This window comes from Puma concolor, chromosome A1, assembly GCF_028749965.1.
Source record: "Puma concolor isolate L17-30 chromosome A1, mPumCon1.1.hap2, whole genome shotgun sequence".
NCBI classification, from domain to species: domain Eukaryota; kingdom Metazoa; phylum Chordata; class Mammalia; order Carnivora; family Felidae; genus Puma; species Puma concolor.
Window position 1 is genome coordinate 234409388 of NC_141667.1, and position 15818 is coordinate 234425205.

General features: G+C 44.9%; 1 protein-coding gene across 1 annotated transcript in view; it reads left to right on the top strand.

Moving 5' to 3' along the window:
• Window positions 1-15818, top strand: part of FLT1 (fms related receptor tyrosine kinase 1) — a 176805-nt gene that overhangs the window by 52050 nt on the left and 108937 nt on the right. The window contains exons 6-11 of the mRNA XM_086714524.1: window positions 2965-3127; window positions 3469-3605; window positions 6060-6234; window positions 7448-7565; window positions 9832-10001; window positions 10622-10781. Coding sequence (XP_086570650.1) covers window positions 2965-3127; window positions 3469-3605; window positions 6060-6234; window positions 7448-7565; window positions 9832-10001; window positions 10622-10781 — 923 coding nt within the window. The remainder of the gene's footprint in view (window positions 1-2964; window positions 3128-3468; window positions 3606-6059; window positions 6235-7447; window positions 7566-9831; window positions 10002-10621; window positions 10782-15818) is intronic.

Below are 15818 nucleotides of genomic sequence, written 5' to 3' on the forward strand. Positions count from 1 at the left end.
ACACTGTGGGTACTCCGGAGGAGTTTGGTGATGGTGGTAGTCGAGTTGGAAAAGTTCAGAGTGATTTTCGCTATCACTGTTGACCTTGAATCCTGGAGTATGATGGAAGCGTCTTCTTCCCTTGCCTTCACTTTCCTACATTACTGATTTGATAGAAGCCCTCAATATAGTCCATCGGTGACAGGTCTTGGCTTCCATTGTATCCGTGTGTCACCACCCATGTTGAAAAGCAGTATATTTCAGAGCTGGAAATGGCCAGAGGAGCTAACCCAACTGGTGGAAGGAAAAACTGAGGTTCTGGAGGAGTTGAAGACCCTCCCACCGCAGGCCACAATGGCCATCGGAATCCGTATTTTGACTCCTCCTTCCATGACCTTGCCACCTTTGCTAATGGTTTAGTTGGTACAGGAGAAAGGCCAGCATGGTTAAGAGCAGAGCCCTGTGGCACGCTGCCTGGATTCTTACCACCCGACCACTTAACCTGCTGGGCAAACTGGCTAGTTATCAGAACTCCCTCCACCTCAGTATCCTCACTGGAGAGATAGGGGTGATTACAGTAGCAGCCGCCTCACGTGGATGTCAGGAAGTAGCTGAGGTGATACATTAAAAGCCCTTGGAACTGTTCCTGGCCCAAACTGAGCCCCCATTCGAGGGTATCTGTCTAACACTTTAATACTCAATGCTTGATTGATTATCCAGTGATATTTCTTATCAAGCATGGTATCCATTCCTCTTAGTTTGACGTAATAATCTCTCTGTGATTAATATAGAACGTCTCTGTTTCGTGCAAGCCCCTTGCCTTTTTGCTCTAACGCAGATCGCTGGTCTGTTGTAAGAAACACTCCCAGGTTCCCACGTGTACAAATTTGAGGAGGAAGTTTGTTTTCTCGGTTTTTCTACCTAAGATCGCTAATACACACAAGCAAGAGAGCAAGGCATAGTGTCCTAATAGGGGTTTGGGTTTGCCCCGTATATACTGGAACGAGTCTGTGTTGCCCTAAAGTTGCTCTAAGATCTCCGCGCCCCCCGCCCCCCGCTTCTCCTCTTAACCCTTTTAACTTGCTGTCCCCTCCCTCTCCTCTCCCCATGGCCAGCGGTGGCAGAGCCAAGGTCACCTGGAGACAGCCTCCCGTACAGTCCTTTCTTTCGAGGCCGCTCATCCTCCTGTCCCTTTACGACACACGTAGCCACCACCGTAGCTGATGAGCTCTTGTCACCTCTGAACAAAGTTTCTTTGTCAATGGAATACTATTAGTGGCGGTAAGGGTAGATGAGAGTAAGAGAATCTTAGTCGAAAACCTTAAAGGAAACTTCAGTATATTTTTCAGTTGGGCTGAGAAGTCCCTCAGCAAACCTTCCTTTTACATTCCTTTTACATTCAGCAAAAAGCTACGCTGTTTTAGCTTTATTTATTGGACAGAGAGAGCGAGCGAGCCCGAGTAGGGGAGGAGCAGAGAGAGGGAGAGGGAGAGAGAGCATCCCAAGCAAGCCCGGCACTGTCAGCACGGAGCGCGATGCAGGGCTCGGACCCACGAACCGGGAGGTCACGACCTGGGCCGAAACCCAGAGTCAGACTGAGCCACCCAGGCGCCCCTGCGTTCACCTGCTGTTAAGGCATCAGAAATTTCAATCCCTGACTTCAATTTTCCTGAGCTTTTCCCTTCATCGTGTGCACCGAATTAGAGGAGAAGGTTCTTTCTCTTCCACCTGGCATTCCTAAGTTTGCAGATGGAATCACGATTTACTGAAACACGAAGTGCATCCCTCACTTGCGTGCAGGTCTTCAGAAACAGGCTGCAGTTCCTCTCAGAGTTAAGAAACACAGACATAGACCAACACAGACGTGCTCTCGGAGACAGGGCACTGGTGACTTTTCACATAGGAATTTCTGCCATAGAGTCACAAATCCCGGCCAGATTAGCTCCTTCAGCAAGCAATATAAATAATTGATAAACAGAGGAGCGAACGCAAGGTGCACTTTCTTAAAAGAAGACAGAAAAGATCTGAAACTTCTTCAGGGCAGTTTGGCCTTTTCCTTTATAATCTGTTGTGGGAAGGTAGTCTGGTTCTTTTTCCTTTTTTAGCGGGAGATAAGTCACAGTGGTAGCCAGGGTGCTCTGCCTCTGAAATTGGGCTGGCGATCTGGCATCGGGGGAATTTGGCTGGACCCCTCAGTATGTAGCAATGCCCCTTAATAAAGCCTGACCTCGAGGCGGGTTGTTTATATCGCCGTCTTCAAAAATAAAGTCCTTGGCGTCCAGCAGAAGGCATAAGGGCCAATCAAATCATGGATTCCTTTCTTCCGTTTGGACTCCCTGTGTTTGGGAATGCTTCTGAGAATTTGAGAGCACTTCATTCATGACAGCACTCTGCATCTGTTTGCAGCTGTGTCTGCTGTCCGTTTCATTGGCGTTTTCCCTCCCAGACGATAACCCCAGCGAGAGCCAAGTCAATGGTGTGCATCTCCAAGGACTTGGAATTATCTACGGTCCTCTTAGGACAGCCACCTCTTTACTAAGCCATGCAAAAATGGGAGGACAAGTTATGGCTTATTAAAAGCTCCAGATGATGGGACTCGGGAGGGTAACCTGGCAGCCCCAGAGGAAAAATTCCTCAGTGGTTTCTCTACCGAATATCAGGCCAGTCTATTGCAAGGCTGATTCCCGGAGGCCAAGTGATAAGGGCTCCCACTGGAAGTCCGACATGACAGCTGGGTCCGTCCTGGGTGGGTGCGGCTCGTCACTGAGGCTGATAATGAATTCTTATAATAATTACTATAATTTGTCATCATCATGTGTTTCTTGCTACATGCGAAGAAAACGAAAAAGCCATTTAGCACAAACTAGAGTTTTTACCTGTGCTGTTTGCATCTTCGGTGAAAATTATGTTTTCAGAAGCCATCGGTGAAGCCGTATCGCCACGGTGCTGGTGCGATTTTGTTCAAGCCCATCTCTTTCTTTTCAGTTTCCACATGATACTCTGATCCCTGATGGAAAACGAATAACCTGGGACAGCAGGAAGGGTTTCATAATAGCAAACGCCACATACAGAGAAATAGGGCTTCTGGCATGTGAAACAACAGTCAACGGACATCTGTACAAGACAAACTATCTTACCTATCGACAAAGTAAGTGGTGTTCCAGAGGCATGGACGTGAGCCAAAATACTCCAGCGTGTATCTGCTTAGTGAAACTTTGATTAAAAAAATTTTTTTTTAACGTTTATTTATTTTTGAGACAGAGAGAGAGAGAGAGCATGAACGGGGGAGGGTCAGAGAGAGAGGGAGACACAGAATCTGAAACAGGCTCCAGGCTCTGGGCTGTCAGCACAGAGCCCGACACGAGGCTCGAACTCACGGGCCATGAGATCATGACCTGAGCTGAAGTCGGACGCTTAACCGACTGAGCCACCCGGGCGCCCCTGAAACTTTGATTAAAAAAAAAAAAATCTCATTTCTTGTTCTTGCAGCCAATACAATCATAGATGCCCAAATAAACACTCCAAGCCCAGTCAAGTTGCTACGAGGTCACACTCTTACTCTCAACTGTACAACTACCACTGCCTTGAACACAAGAGTTCAAATGACCTGGAGTTATCCCGGTGAAGTGAGTGACGTTTTTTTCTATTTCTCCCATAGGGCGATATTTATTTTTGGCGAGTGAAATGCCAGTGCGTTTTTGAGGTGGGAAAAATCAGGATATTCCGACTCCTGTGGCCGTTGGAGTCAACAGGGAAGCTGTGGGTTTGCTGGGATGCTTTCCTGGTCTGACTTTTGGGAGTATGTGTGCACAGATACGGTCTTTTGATGTCTGGAGGTTTTGTTTTGAAGTGTCTAGGCTGGTATTTCTATCGCATGATTCCGGGTGGAAGAGGGGATTGTCTCATCCCTGGAAACTTTCTCTGGGGTTTAGAGATGAGAGAGAAATTTATCACTAGATGCCAGGCAGGGACTGTCTTTTGTAAGAACAACAACAAAAAGTTGTTGTCAGCGCATTAATTGAAGATACTGGCCGACAGTCAGGCACCTGATCGGAGCGTGTTTGGAAAGGGGAGATATTACAGCCCAGCCATCCCGTACTCCGTCTGTGAAGTGACAAAGGGGCAGTGCTGTCCTTCAGAAAAACGAGAAGAACAAAGGCCAAGTCGGGTTTCCTCATTCAAAGCAAACATCCTTGCAAACAATCGTCTGAAAATGTGTAGATGGGGAGTCTGTGATCAACGGTTAAGAAACTCGAACTGTCCCCGCGGCACCCGCTTGCCGTGTGTTAGTATGATTGACGCAGCATAGCCCAAGCTCGGTGATGTTTCTGGGTTTTGGTAGAAATCAAATATTCTCAATAAACGCCAGGAGGGAAGAAACTCTTGCCCTGCTAGTGGCTCTACTCTAAGAGTGTGATGATACATCTACTGACGGCCAGTTACCTTCTAAGATGGCGCTGTCTAGTAGAACTTTCTGTGATTGAAAGATGTTTGCTGCCTAATATAGTAACCACTAGCCCCATATGACTAATGAGCACCCAGAATGTGGCTGGTGTGAGTAAGGAATTGGATTTTTAAACTTTATTTTTTCAAAATTTTTATGTTTGTCTTACTTTTTGAGAGAAAGAGAGAGAGAGAGAGAGAGAGAGAGAGAGAGAGAGAGAGAGAGAAGCAGCTCCAGGCTCTGAGCCCTGAGCACAGAGCCTGACATGGGACTCAAACTCAAAAACTGTGAGATCATGACCTGAGCCACAGAAGTCAGACGCTCAGCTGATGGAGCCACCCAGGTGCCCCTTTTATTTTAATTTTGAAGCTAGGTGTGGCTGATGGCTGCAGTGTTAGACCAAAGCAGATATCTGAACCCCAGGATCAGCTGTTTTCCAAAGACAGAAACAATACCAATGTTATTCAACTTTGAGAAGGCAAGAGTTCTCTAAGCGAGAAGACAGAAGTAATACCTACAAAGACCGAGGGCTTTTCCGTAACTCTATTTAGGGGACCGACTGTCTGATTTTTGACGGTGGTGATTGCCATCTTCCTTCCGGTTTCTGCTGAGAAGGAAGACAGTGGCCTAACCGTGTGTCTGTTTCAACAGGGCAATGCAAGGACAGGTGGGTAGAAGTTTCTTAAACATGGCACAGACGAGTGCTAAGTTTAACACCCAAAGACCAGTTCTGCACAGCTTCCAAAGTCTTTCTTTTCCATGCCTCCTCATGGGGAAGGATGGAGAGGGAGAAAAAACATATTATGTGTTATAAAATGTAATGCTGAAACACGGGGGCGGGGAAGGAACAATGAAAGGAAAAGGCAAGGTGATCTCATCTTCTCAAAACCAGGAAGGAGTCATTGTGGCCAATTTACACCCGCTGAGCCCCGGGGCCTGCTCTTGGTGTTCAGTGAGGCAAACACGGGACAACATCCCACCGCTGCCACCGCCAGTGGGTAGGTGGCTTTGCACGTCCTCAGATCCATTTGGTGTGATTTGGCCAAAGTTGGAGAGCATCGCCCAAAGAGCGAGATCGCGAGGCCAGGACGGTTACAGCTTAGTACGTGCAGCCAGGACACGGGACTGTCTCCTTCATTTCTAGGAAGAGAGCAAAAGGAAACCCACGTGGTGTTCTATTCGAGAAGCAGTCATTATGCCAGGCACTAAAGATAACGATTGCCTGAGTTAGTGATATCTACGCGCAGAGAACTGGGGACTGTTTAGAGGGCTGTGTGCTTAGAGGGAAGGCACTAGATTGACACTCAGAAGGCCTGAGTTTCCAGCCCATCGTGGTCTCTGACACTTCAGTTTCTTCACCTGTCAGAGGGCAGCAAGGCTGCCCGTCTCCCCGGGTTGTTGGGAGAAACTGTTGAGATAACGCACGTGAACGTCCGTCTGGAGAAAACGAAGTGCTAACAAATGTTACTGGGGCAGGTATTCGAAACGCATGGAGACAGAGAGTTTCCAAACATCTTGCCATTAGATGGGTTTGCTTCTCGGCATAAAATGTTGCTCTCCGTCATAACCTGAGAAATGCTGTACCCTTGTGCGTGAACAAGACTGTTTCTACATTTGTTATACATTTTCTTTCTAGGCAAAGAAGAGAGCTTCTATAAGGCAACGAATTGGCCGACGCAGTTCCGACGCTAATGTGTTCTACAGTGTTCTTATGATATACAATGTGCAGAACAGAGACAAAGGACTTTATACTTGTCATGTGAAGAGTGGCCCGTCATTCAAATCCGTTAACACCTCAGTGCACGTATATGGTAAGCAAATTCATCCTCGACTTTCTGATCATGGTGGGTTTGGGGCAGGCACTATAAAAATGTACATTCTCTTTTGGCCAAGAGGCACCCTATCATGAGCGATACAATTTGCTCCCCCTCCTAGCCTCTGCCAAAAAGCAAATCGCTTTAAGTGCTCTTTAAATTTAATATTTTCGAATTGGACAGAGGATCTTTTCCTTTCCAGTAAACTGTGGTTAATAATTCAGTAAGATCATGTTATAATCTCTATTAAATTCTTTTTTTCATCTTCCATATGAGCAAACCAGAAAAACATGGACAGATTTTCCTTTATTCTCTGGGGGAAATCTCTCAGGTACCCCTAGGATTTAGGGAAATGAAAATGTGGTGTGATAAATTACTTAGAATTGATGTGATTTTTTTTTTTTATCCCTGGTTTTAGTCTCATGAAATCCTAATGTTGTCGCTTAATTCCAACAGGCAAATTCTGTAAAGAAAATACTTAACAGTCCCTGAAAACCTTACTTATTTCCATTGTTGAAAAACGGTGAGGGGCAGAATCTATGGAACAATGCTGACAGTGGCCTTTGATATTCTTTTTCCTTTAATTTTTTTTAATGTTTATTTTTGAGAGAGATAGAGAGGGAGAGAGGGAGGGAGGGAGGCAGAGAAAGAGAGGGAGACAGAATCCGAAGCAGACTCCAGGCTCTGAGCTGTCAGCACAGAGCCCGATGCGGGGCTCGAACTCACGAACCGCGAGGTCATGACCTGAGCCGAAGTCGGCCGCTTAACCGACTGAGCCACCCAGGCGCCCCTTTTGGGATTCTTTTGACTTTCTCCAGTCAGTTTTTGAAATCAGATCGGTTATTTTCAGGTGCCCGAAGACTTTCTCCCATCATACTCACGTTGGGCAAGCAGGTTTTTAGAAGTCTCTGTACTCTTCTCTTACTGTGATGTGGATATGTGAGGTGTTCTGCTTTCTGTTGCCCTGCCTCTGCTTTTCTGTTTTGCTTGCAGCCATTTGATGCGAAGTGTTTTCACCGGTTGGAGTGCTTCTAAATTATTTTATTCCTGGATCGATATTGGGGCTCATCGATAGGCTTGGTCAGAATTCAGTGCCATTGGGTCATTGCTCGCAACCGTCCTTGAATGAGGCAGTGAGTTGGGTTGTTTTTGTTCTGGTCAAGATAAACATAGTCTTTTCTAATCTATTTTATCACCTCTCCTTTCAAAGATAAAGCGTTCATCACTGTGAAACATCGAAAACAGCAAGTGTTGGAAACTGTTGCTGGCAAGCGGTCTTACAGGCTGTCTATGAAAGTGAAGGCATTTCCCTCGCCAGAAGTCCTGTGGTAGGACCATAATTATTTTCCTATCAGTTTAAGATATGCCGTGTTAAGTAGGAAGATGCAGGAGCCCAGTGACTTGAATTCCTGAAAAAAACAGCAAGATAATAAGTTCCCCAGACAGCGGTAGAAAGCAGAGAACTCTGTGGATTTCTGGGCCGGGACGGAAGGAGGTAGACTGGGCCGGAGGGGAGGCGACACGGTGTGTCACAGGACAGAGCAAGGGATTCGGTGTTTCTGAGTTCTCAGTTCAGGTTAGCCGTTCGTTCCCTGTGACTAAATTTCTGCAACTCTAAGCCTCTCTATGATGTCAATGTCCTTTGAATGGAGTGTGTTGGGCAATGGATAGGAAGCATCTTGAATATGTAACATGCTCTAGTAACCCTGAAGAAGCAGGCCCTTGTAATGAGGATAATAATTCTTTTATTATCTGAAAATAATTCTTTTATACAGAGCTGGGATGAAAGTTCCAGTCTTGTTTTAAAATTAAACAAACATTAATAGAGACAAGACTTATTCAGTTGCAGGGGCGGACGAATGGACCTACTTGAACTAATTAAGGGGTTTTTTTTGGCTCAAAGTTTGCATATTCAGAAACTCCTGAAGCAGGTTTTTTGTTTTTTTTTTTAATGTTCGCACAACACCTGATATAAAACAATGTAATCTGTTGATAATCTGCAGTCATTCTGTGAAATCATTTCTGAACACCAGTATCTTTGGCCCAGACCGTTACACTTTAAACAAAGAGTCTGGTGCGAAACCGATTAGGAAAACAACCCAGACAATATAGAAGCGGTACCACCGTAGAATCACCTCCACCAGCCCTTACTTTGCTGGTGCGTGATTGCGTGATTTGTTCTCCGTTTCCTCAAATAGTTAATAGGGAGTTAAAGAGAACGTTAAACTCTGCTATGCCCCTCCATGCCATCGCAGTAAAAGAGAGATTTCCGTTTGTTCTATGATGTACCGAAAGTCCAAAAGTCCATTTCCCATGAGTGTCCGTTATTCCCTAAGAGGAACTGAATCACTCTAGGCACTACATTTGCTCTTTCCAAAGGATCTGAGAGTATCCCCGCCTGTTAAACAGTGCTACTTTCTTCGGTAACTCTGAAGCCGGGACTGAAAACACACACACAGCCCATCTTCGAAACCACCGACTGGCTAATGGGAAATAAAAGTAAACTAAGATCGTAGTTGCAGTCGTAAAGTCGAGCATAGCCATTTGGACTGTCTTAGAACTGAGACTCTCTAGTGATGAGAATTTGCCTGCAGAACTTGCATGGGTATGAACTGTTGGCATCTACCTTTATGCGGAACACAGTAAACTAAGAGATTTTAAAATGCCCAGCTGAAGAACAGTGCAATGTAATGAAATCGTAGAATTTTTTAGAGTTAAATCTTTGAGAAAGTCTAGAAAACTTGAAGAAACGTGATGTCCGAACGGATGAGTTGGGTGCACAGCACAGGGTGGCATTCAGTCTCCCGACTCTCAGTTCTGTTTGCAATTGCAGGATGTCTAGGCGTTGATATATTTAAAGTAAAAAAAAAAAAAAAAAAAATTAAGTTTTGTACCTTTTGTTTGCGAGTTTTGTGCCTTAACTGTTCTCCCTCGGGGGAAAGATCTTGATAATCTTGGTTTCACTATAGTTTATGAAAGGGACAACTGGTGTGACCATTTATACAACTAATAAGAACTCCACATGAGACCACAATAGAAAAGTCTATTTTTATTTTTTATCTGGAGAAATGATCTAGTTGATCTGACTTACAATGGCCCTTGTGCTGCCGATGAAGCGTCGTGGAAAACTCTGAAAAACATCTGGAGGGGATCAGCCAGTGCTTCTGGGTTAATACTTAAGTCACATGGTGACCAGCGGCACCCCTGTGGGTACCTTAAACTATCACTTTTTCTTTCTTCCTTCAAGGTACTTCTTCCTCCTTGCCAATAAATGTGAAGTGTGTCTCAGTTTAGGTTTTTTTTTTTTTTAAGTTTTTTCTTCATTTAAGTAATCTCCACACCCAGCGTGGGGCTTGAACTCATGACCCTGAGATCAAGAGTCAGGCACCCTTCCAAGTGAGCCACCCCAGCACTCTGTGTGTCTCAGCTTAAAAACCCCACCTGGTTTCCCTGGAAACTTAGTGTCTAAATTTTTTAAATGAACGTTGAGACCAACGTATGTATCACCTTGAGCTCACAAACGTAAATGACAGTGTTAAAGTGCTATCGGAGAGGCAGTGTGGAATGACTTCCTGATCATGCCCTTAACCACAGGTTAAAAGATGGGTTCCCTGTGACCGAGAAATCGGCTCGCTATTTGGTTCTTGGCTACTCATTAATCATCAAAGACGTTGCTGCGGAAGATGCAGGGGATTACACAATCTTGCTGGCCATAAAGCAGTCAAATGTGTTTAAAAACCTTACCACCACCTTAATTGTAAATGGTAAGTTGACCGTTCACGCTTCCTTCTGGTTTCGGGGAGGGGTGAAGGTCAGGAAAACTTGTAAATCAAAAGTCGATATAACAACATCAAGTTAAACCAACTTTTTAAGTAATTATTTTATTTCTTTTTAAATGTTTGCTTATTTTTGAGAGAGAGAAAGAGCGGGGGAGGAGCAGACAGAGGGAGACAGAGGCTTAGAGGCGGGCTCTGTGCGGTCAGTGCGGAGCCCGATGTGGGGCTCAAACTCACCAGCTGTGAAATCATGACCTGAGCTGAAGTCGGATGCTTAACTGACTGAGCCACCCAGGCGCCCCTTTTAAGTAATTATTTTAAAAATCACATATGCCCCCATCAAAACGATTTCATGTCTGCTTGTTATCTTCCATAAGCAATAAATGTTTTTGTTATAACTGTAGTCATGATATCCATACCATGGAATCAATTCTCTACTGTTATCAAAGCGATTCTACTTTAAAAAAAAAAAAAATAGCTGTAATGCCAGCAAATATGTGTTTGTTTCCCTGACATCAAAACCAGTGGGAATGTGGTCCTTCAGGCTGTGGCCCGGGAGAAAGTCACCGTACAGCTCTTGACTTCTGTCCTGTTCATCTCCCTTCCAGTGAAACCCCAGATTTATGAAAAGGCTGTGTCGTCCTTTCCAGACCCGACCCTCTACCCCCTGGGCAGCAGACAGACCCTGACTTGTACCATTTATGGTATCCCTCAACCTACAGTCAGGTGGTTCTGGCGTCCCTGTCACCATAATCATTCCAAAGCAAGGTAAGGACAGTTTGTTTCCTGCATAACTTTCAGGTATACCTGTTATACTGAAACTCGCGATTATTATACTTGGACTCGCGATTCTTTAATGGACAGAGATGGAAGTTTGCAAACGGAATACGCAGCCGTATTTGGCGCAAAGACTTTCCCTCCCGTGGGAAAAAGGGGGCACTATCTACTCTTCTTCCTTACTCAGTGCTAACCACGTCATCATTTTTCTCTCTGGTTTGTAGTCTGGGGAGCACAGGGACAGGTTATCTTCGCCTTTTTTGACACTCAGCTTTGAACTGCAGTCTCTTGTTTTCAACCGAGAATTCCTAGACTTTGGCTAATTCAGCTTCTTCGTGTTTTGTGAACGCTGGACGTGATGGGAGACCTTCCCTGCCCTGGTGATCGCTACCCATGCCCTTCCATTCATTTGAAACGCGCTCCCACCCGTTTGCTGCCCCCCCTCCAGAAGTCCTTCCTTATCCCCCAAGGCTCAGCTCGTGTGTCAGCTTCTCTGCCGCGAGCACTCCTAACTGCCGCATTCAGACCCCTTTCTCCCTCTTCAGTATGAACCACACCTCGTACACCATCGTGACTTTGCCAGGCGTGCGTACATGTGTCGCTTCTCTTAACCACGAGCCGGCTGAGAGCTTCTCTGTGTCTTCGGGGCGTGGTGCACGTGGTAGTCGATGCTCACCGTGTATTTGCTGAACGGTACATCCCTCCCTTCTGGTCGTTGTATGGCGTTTCCTTGCATCCTGTTGGTGACAGTCCTGCCTGCCCTTTTCCCATTTTTGTTTAGTCTAGAGGGATGATGCTAAGGACAGTTGGTGGGAGCTGATTTGAAGAACAGGAATAGAATCGATACGTGCAACAAGAAGGTATTATTGAGACTGCCCAAGAATGATCGTCATACCATAATGTTTGTTTGACCCCACTTGAGGAGCGTTGGGGGAAATTGCTATTCAACAAAAACGAAAACAAAAGCAAAATCGGCTTGCTAAAAAAATAAGAAAGACACAATTCTAGCATAAACAGAAGTGGCTGTTTGGTTTTCTAGATTCTTCCTGCAATGTCAGCGTTTCTTCACCATGTGTTTCAATCCTTTGTCTGAGGCCTTGGATTCTGACAGTAAAAGTTAGCTCATGAACTCTAGGGTTCCGAAGAAGTAGCTGTTGCCACACGTCTGATTTCTCATCTGAATATCATTTCAATTTTCTAAGAACAGAAGTATGGAGAAGTTACTAAGCTCGAATATCTTCTTTACCACTGTGGATATTTAGCCCCAAACACAGTGAGATCTACTGAGATTTTGTATGATTTTGCTCATTTAGGGGTAGGCATACCCATTTGTGGATCTATTCCCGTATTTGTGCTAACCTGACGTGCAAATACGTGAAAAATAACTAAGCTATTCAGAGAAAAGTATAAAGTTCAATGTTTGTAGAAAACATAGTTTTTTATAGATGTTTTTAATTTTTGTTTTGATAATAATGAATCTAAAATTTCAGTTCTACTTAGGATAGTCCTAGGAACTCTGAGAAAATAATTGTGTGGGAATATAATAGTATGAAGTTGGGTTTGAATAATGCTGTTAAAATGTGGTTTGGGGAGGGTGCCTGAATGACTCAGTCGGTGAAGCGTCAGACTCTCGATTTCGGCTCAGGTCATGATCTCACGGTTCATGAGTTTGAGCCCCACGTTGGGCTCCGCACTGGCACTGTGGAGTTTGCTTGGGATTCTCTTTCTCTCTCCCTCTCTCTGCTCAGCTTGTGTTCTCACTCTCCCTCCCTCTCTCTCTCTCTCTCTCTCTCTCAAATAAACTTAAAAGATTTAAAATAGGGTTTGGGGAATGAGGTCAACCAAAGTAAAACTATGGAGACATTAACTCTCTTGCTGTCTTTTTCCGATTTCTTCGGTGGTACCTGAACTCCTTCTCCCGTGTTACTTACAGAGTAAGTTTACTGAGCTCTGTCTCCTCCTGGACTACTCTCAAGTCTCAGAGAGTGCCTCAACTCTTCAGTAGATGTTTGTTGACCATTTGACTTATTCTCCGTTTGAGACATTTTTTAAACCAATCACAGACAGATCAGAAACGAAAGCTTTAACTTTTTCAGTGATGCTTCATTTATAAAAAAAATATGTTGTTGCTTGAAATTATCTGCTACAAAATGTGCATATCCATCAGAAGTTCTCTCTTTTTTTTTTTTTTTTTTTCTTCAGTCAACAGACCGAGTAGCTTACCTGTGTCGGGCCCAGATTGGGCGTTTGTTGGTTAAAACAGAACATTTAACTTAGAAATAGTTCAGAAAGATATATGGGAGTTATGTGCACTAGGACACAAATAGAATAATTCTACTTCACACTGTCAGACAGAAGCTAAAATTGGCAGATAGATACATGGATCTTTCTTTAATTACTAGAAGTTTGAAATACGTTTTTAATTTTTTTTAACGTTTATTTATTTTTGAGACAGAGAGAGACAGAGCATGAACGGGGGAGGGTCAGAGAGAGAGGGAGACACAGAATCCGAAGCAGGCTCCAGGCTCCGAGCTGTCAGCACAGAGCCTGACGCGGGGCTCGAACTCACGGACCGCGAGATCGTGACCTGAGCCGAAGTCGGACGCTTAACCGACTGAGCCACCCAGGCGCCCCATGAAATATGTTTTTATATAAATGTATTTTGGGTACCTGACACCTAGATTCCATTGTAGATAGGAATTTTAGTTAGTGACATTTGAATAAAGGGCGTTCAAATTGCATGAATTTTTAGAATCTTATTTTGAGTTACATAGTAACATATTTGCATGGTGGCATCTATGCGTGGCCGTCAAGAGATTAGGTGATTGATATGCACATTACTCTTGACTATATAGGATAATTCTTGGTATTTAAATTTTAGGCTCTAGGTAAAGGACATGTCTGCGTATGGACACAACCAAAGCGTGAGTTTACTTTTGAGGTTTGAATGTGTTTTAAGGAGCTTCAACTTCTTAATTGGGTTGATATGGCTGACTGGCTCATGTATCTAAGTTAGAGAGGTTCAGACTTAAATTGTATAGTTTCCTGGAGCCCAATAAATACATAAATGTATTTTAAAACTTTCAGAACTATGGCTCAGCTAATTCATCTTTGTTGAAATTAAGAACCATAAATAAAATGCACAGAAATTTCTTCTTTTTTTTTTTTAAATGTGATCCACTGCTGAGCCGTGTTTTAGCTATGCTTTTGATTCACCTCAAGTTAGTTGTTAGAAAACGTTAGGAATAAAAGAAAGGAGGAAAAGGGTGGTTGGGTCCTTTTTGACTCAAGATTCCTAACGAGCTGAGAGGAAATAGCAGAATCTTTTCCCCTTTTACTCTTCGGCACATTCGGAGGCTAAGATAGTAGAACTGGAACATTTCTTTTGAATTAAAAATAAATTTTTTTTAGTGTTGGTGTATTTTTGAGACAGAGAGAGACCGAGCACGAGTGGGGGAGGGGCAGAGAGAGAGGGAGACACAGAATCCGAAGCGGGCTCCAGGCTCCCAGCTGTCGGCACAGAGCCCGACGCGGGGCTCGGACCCATGAACCGTGAGATCATGACCGGAAGTCAGACGCTTAACCCACTGAGCCACTCCAGGGCGCTCCTCTTTTGAATTTTTTTTTTTTTAATTTTTTTTTTTCAATGTTTATTTATTTTTGGGACAGAGAGAGACAGAGCGTGAACGGGGGAGGGGCAGAGAGAGAGGGAGACACAGAATCGGAAACAGGCTCCAGGCTCTGAGCCATCAGCCCAGAGCCTGACGCGGGGCTCGAACCCACGGACCGCGAGATCGTGACCTGGCTGAAGTCGGACGCTTAACCGACTGCGCCACCCAGGCGCCCCCCTCTTTTGAATTTTTAATAGCATTAAAATAACTGGTGAATACCAGATGAAGTGGAATTTTGGATTCCTTCTTATCCTCAGCAACTGGCAGAGACTTCTAAGCGGATATTCCTAAACTTGTCCCTTGTTTGTGTGGGCATCACCTAGGGAGTGTGCACCGGGGTGTTAAGCTTACGGCACCTTTCACATGTGTGTAGTTTATAGCCTCTGTTCATACAAAATACAGATAAATTACACACGCTTCACAGAGACACGATGAGGATCAAGTGAGAGAACGTGTTTGGGAAAAGGTACAGAGTGTTCTAGGAAGGCAAGGTTGTGATTACCGCTAGCAGTGGGGTAAAATTCTCTAAACAAGCCTCCAAACTTTTAAGGAACTTGAGAAGAATTTTCTGCCCACTTATAGAGCTAGTTTCCCAACAGTGACCATTTCTAACCCAACGCTTCCGAGAAGGGAACCCAAGTCTTGGACAGTAAAATGTGACTTTTCCTGTGCTTGAGCAATGGAAAAGTAGTAGATCTGGGCTGTAGAATTGAGGAAAACGGAACGTGATTTTTTCTCAGAAGAAAAATGAAGGACATACAGACGAGTTCGGTCACAGTAAAAGCACACAAAACTGTGCCGTGGGGGAAGTGAAGTAACCGTCCCAGCCTGTGGCCTGTCTCGCTCACTCGTTTCGGTCATGGAGGGAAGTGATCCTGACCTGTGGGTTGGCGAAGGCCAGGGTGGGGCAGAGTAGGATGTGGGAGAGCTGACTCCTCCTCGGCGAGCCCGTGATAGATTCTAGAACTTCACCTCCCCCCCTGGATTTTGAAGAACTAAGTAGGACTCCTGACCCGCCCATGCGATGGGCTGGTCTGGCTTGTGTGGTCCTTCGCCACATGCCGCCCTGGGACTAGTTTGGACGAGGTTGCCTGCTGTGTGGAGGTTGGTCTGTCAAGGGACGAGTGACAATCTTGGGCTGGAGGGAAGGGAACCCTCTTTGGGAAGCGGAAGAGATGGATTTAGGGGGCCCAGGAGGAAATAAGGAACAGACAGGACAGCCTTGGTGTGATGTCGGTACTGCAGATCAACCGGTTACATTTTCGCAGGAGGAGTCTGACATGTTGCAAGACGGCTTTTATTCGCACGTGCTTGAGCACCAAGGGGACCTGCCAGTAACCGACTGGAGAATTCTAGG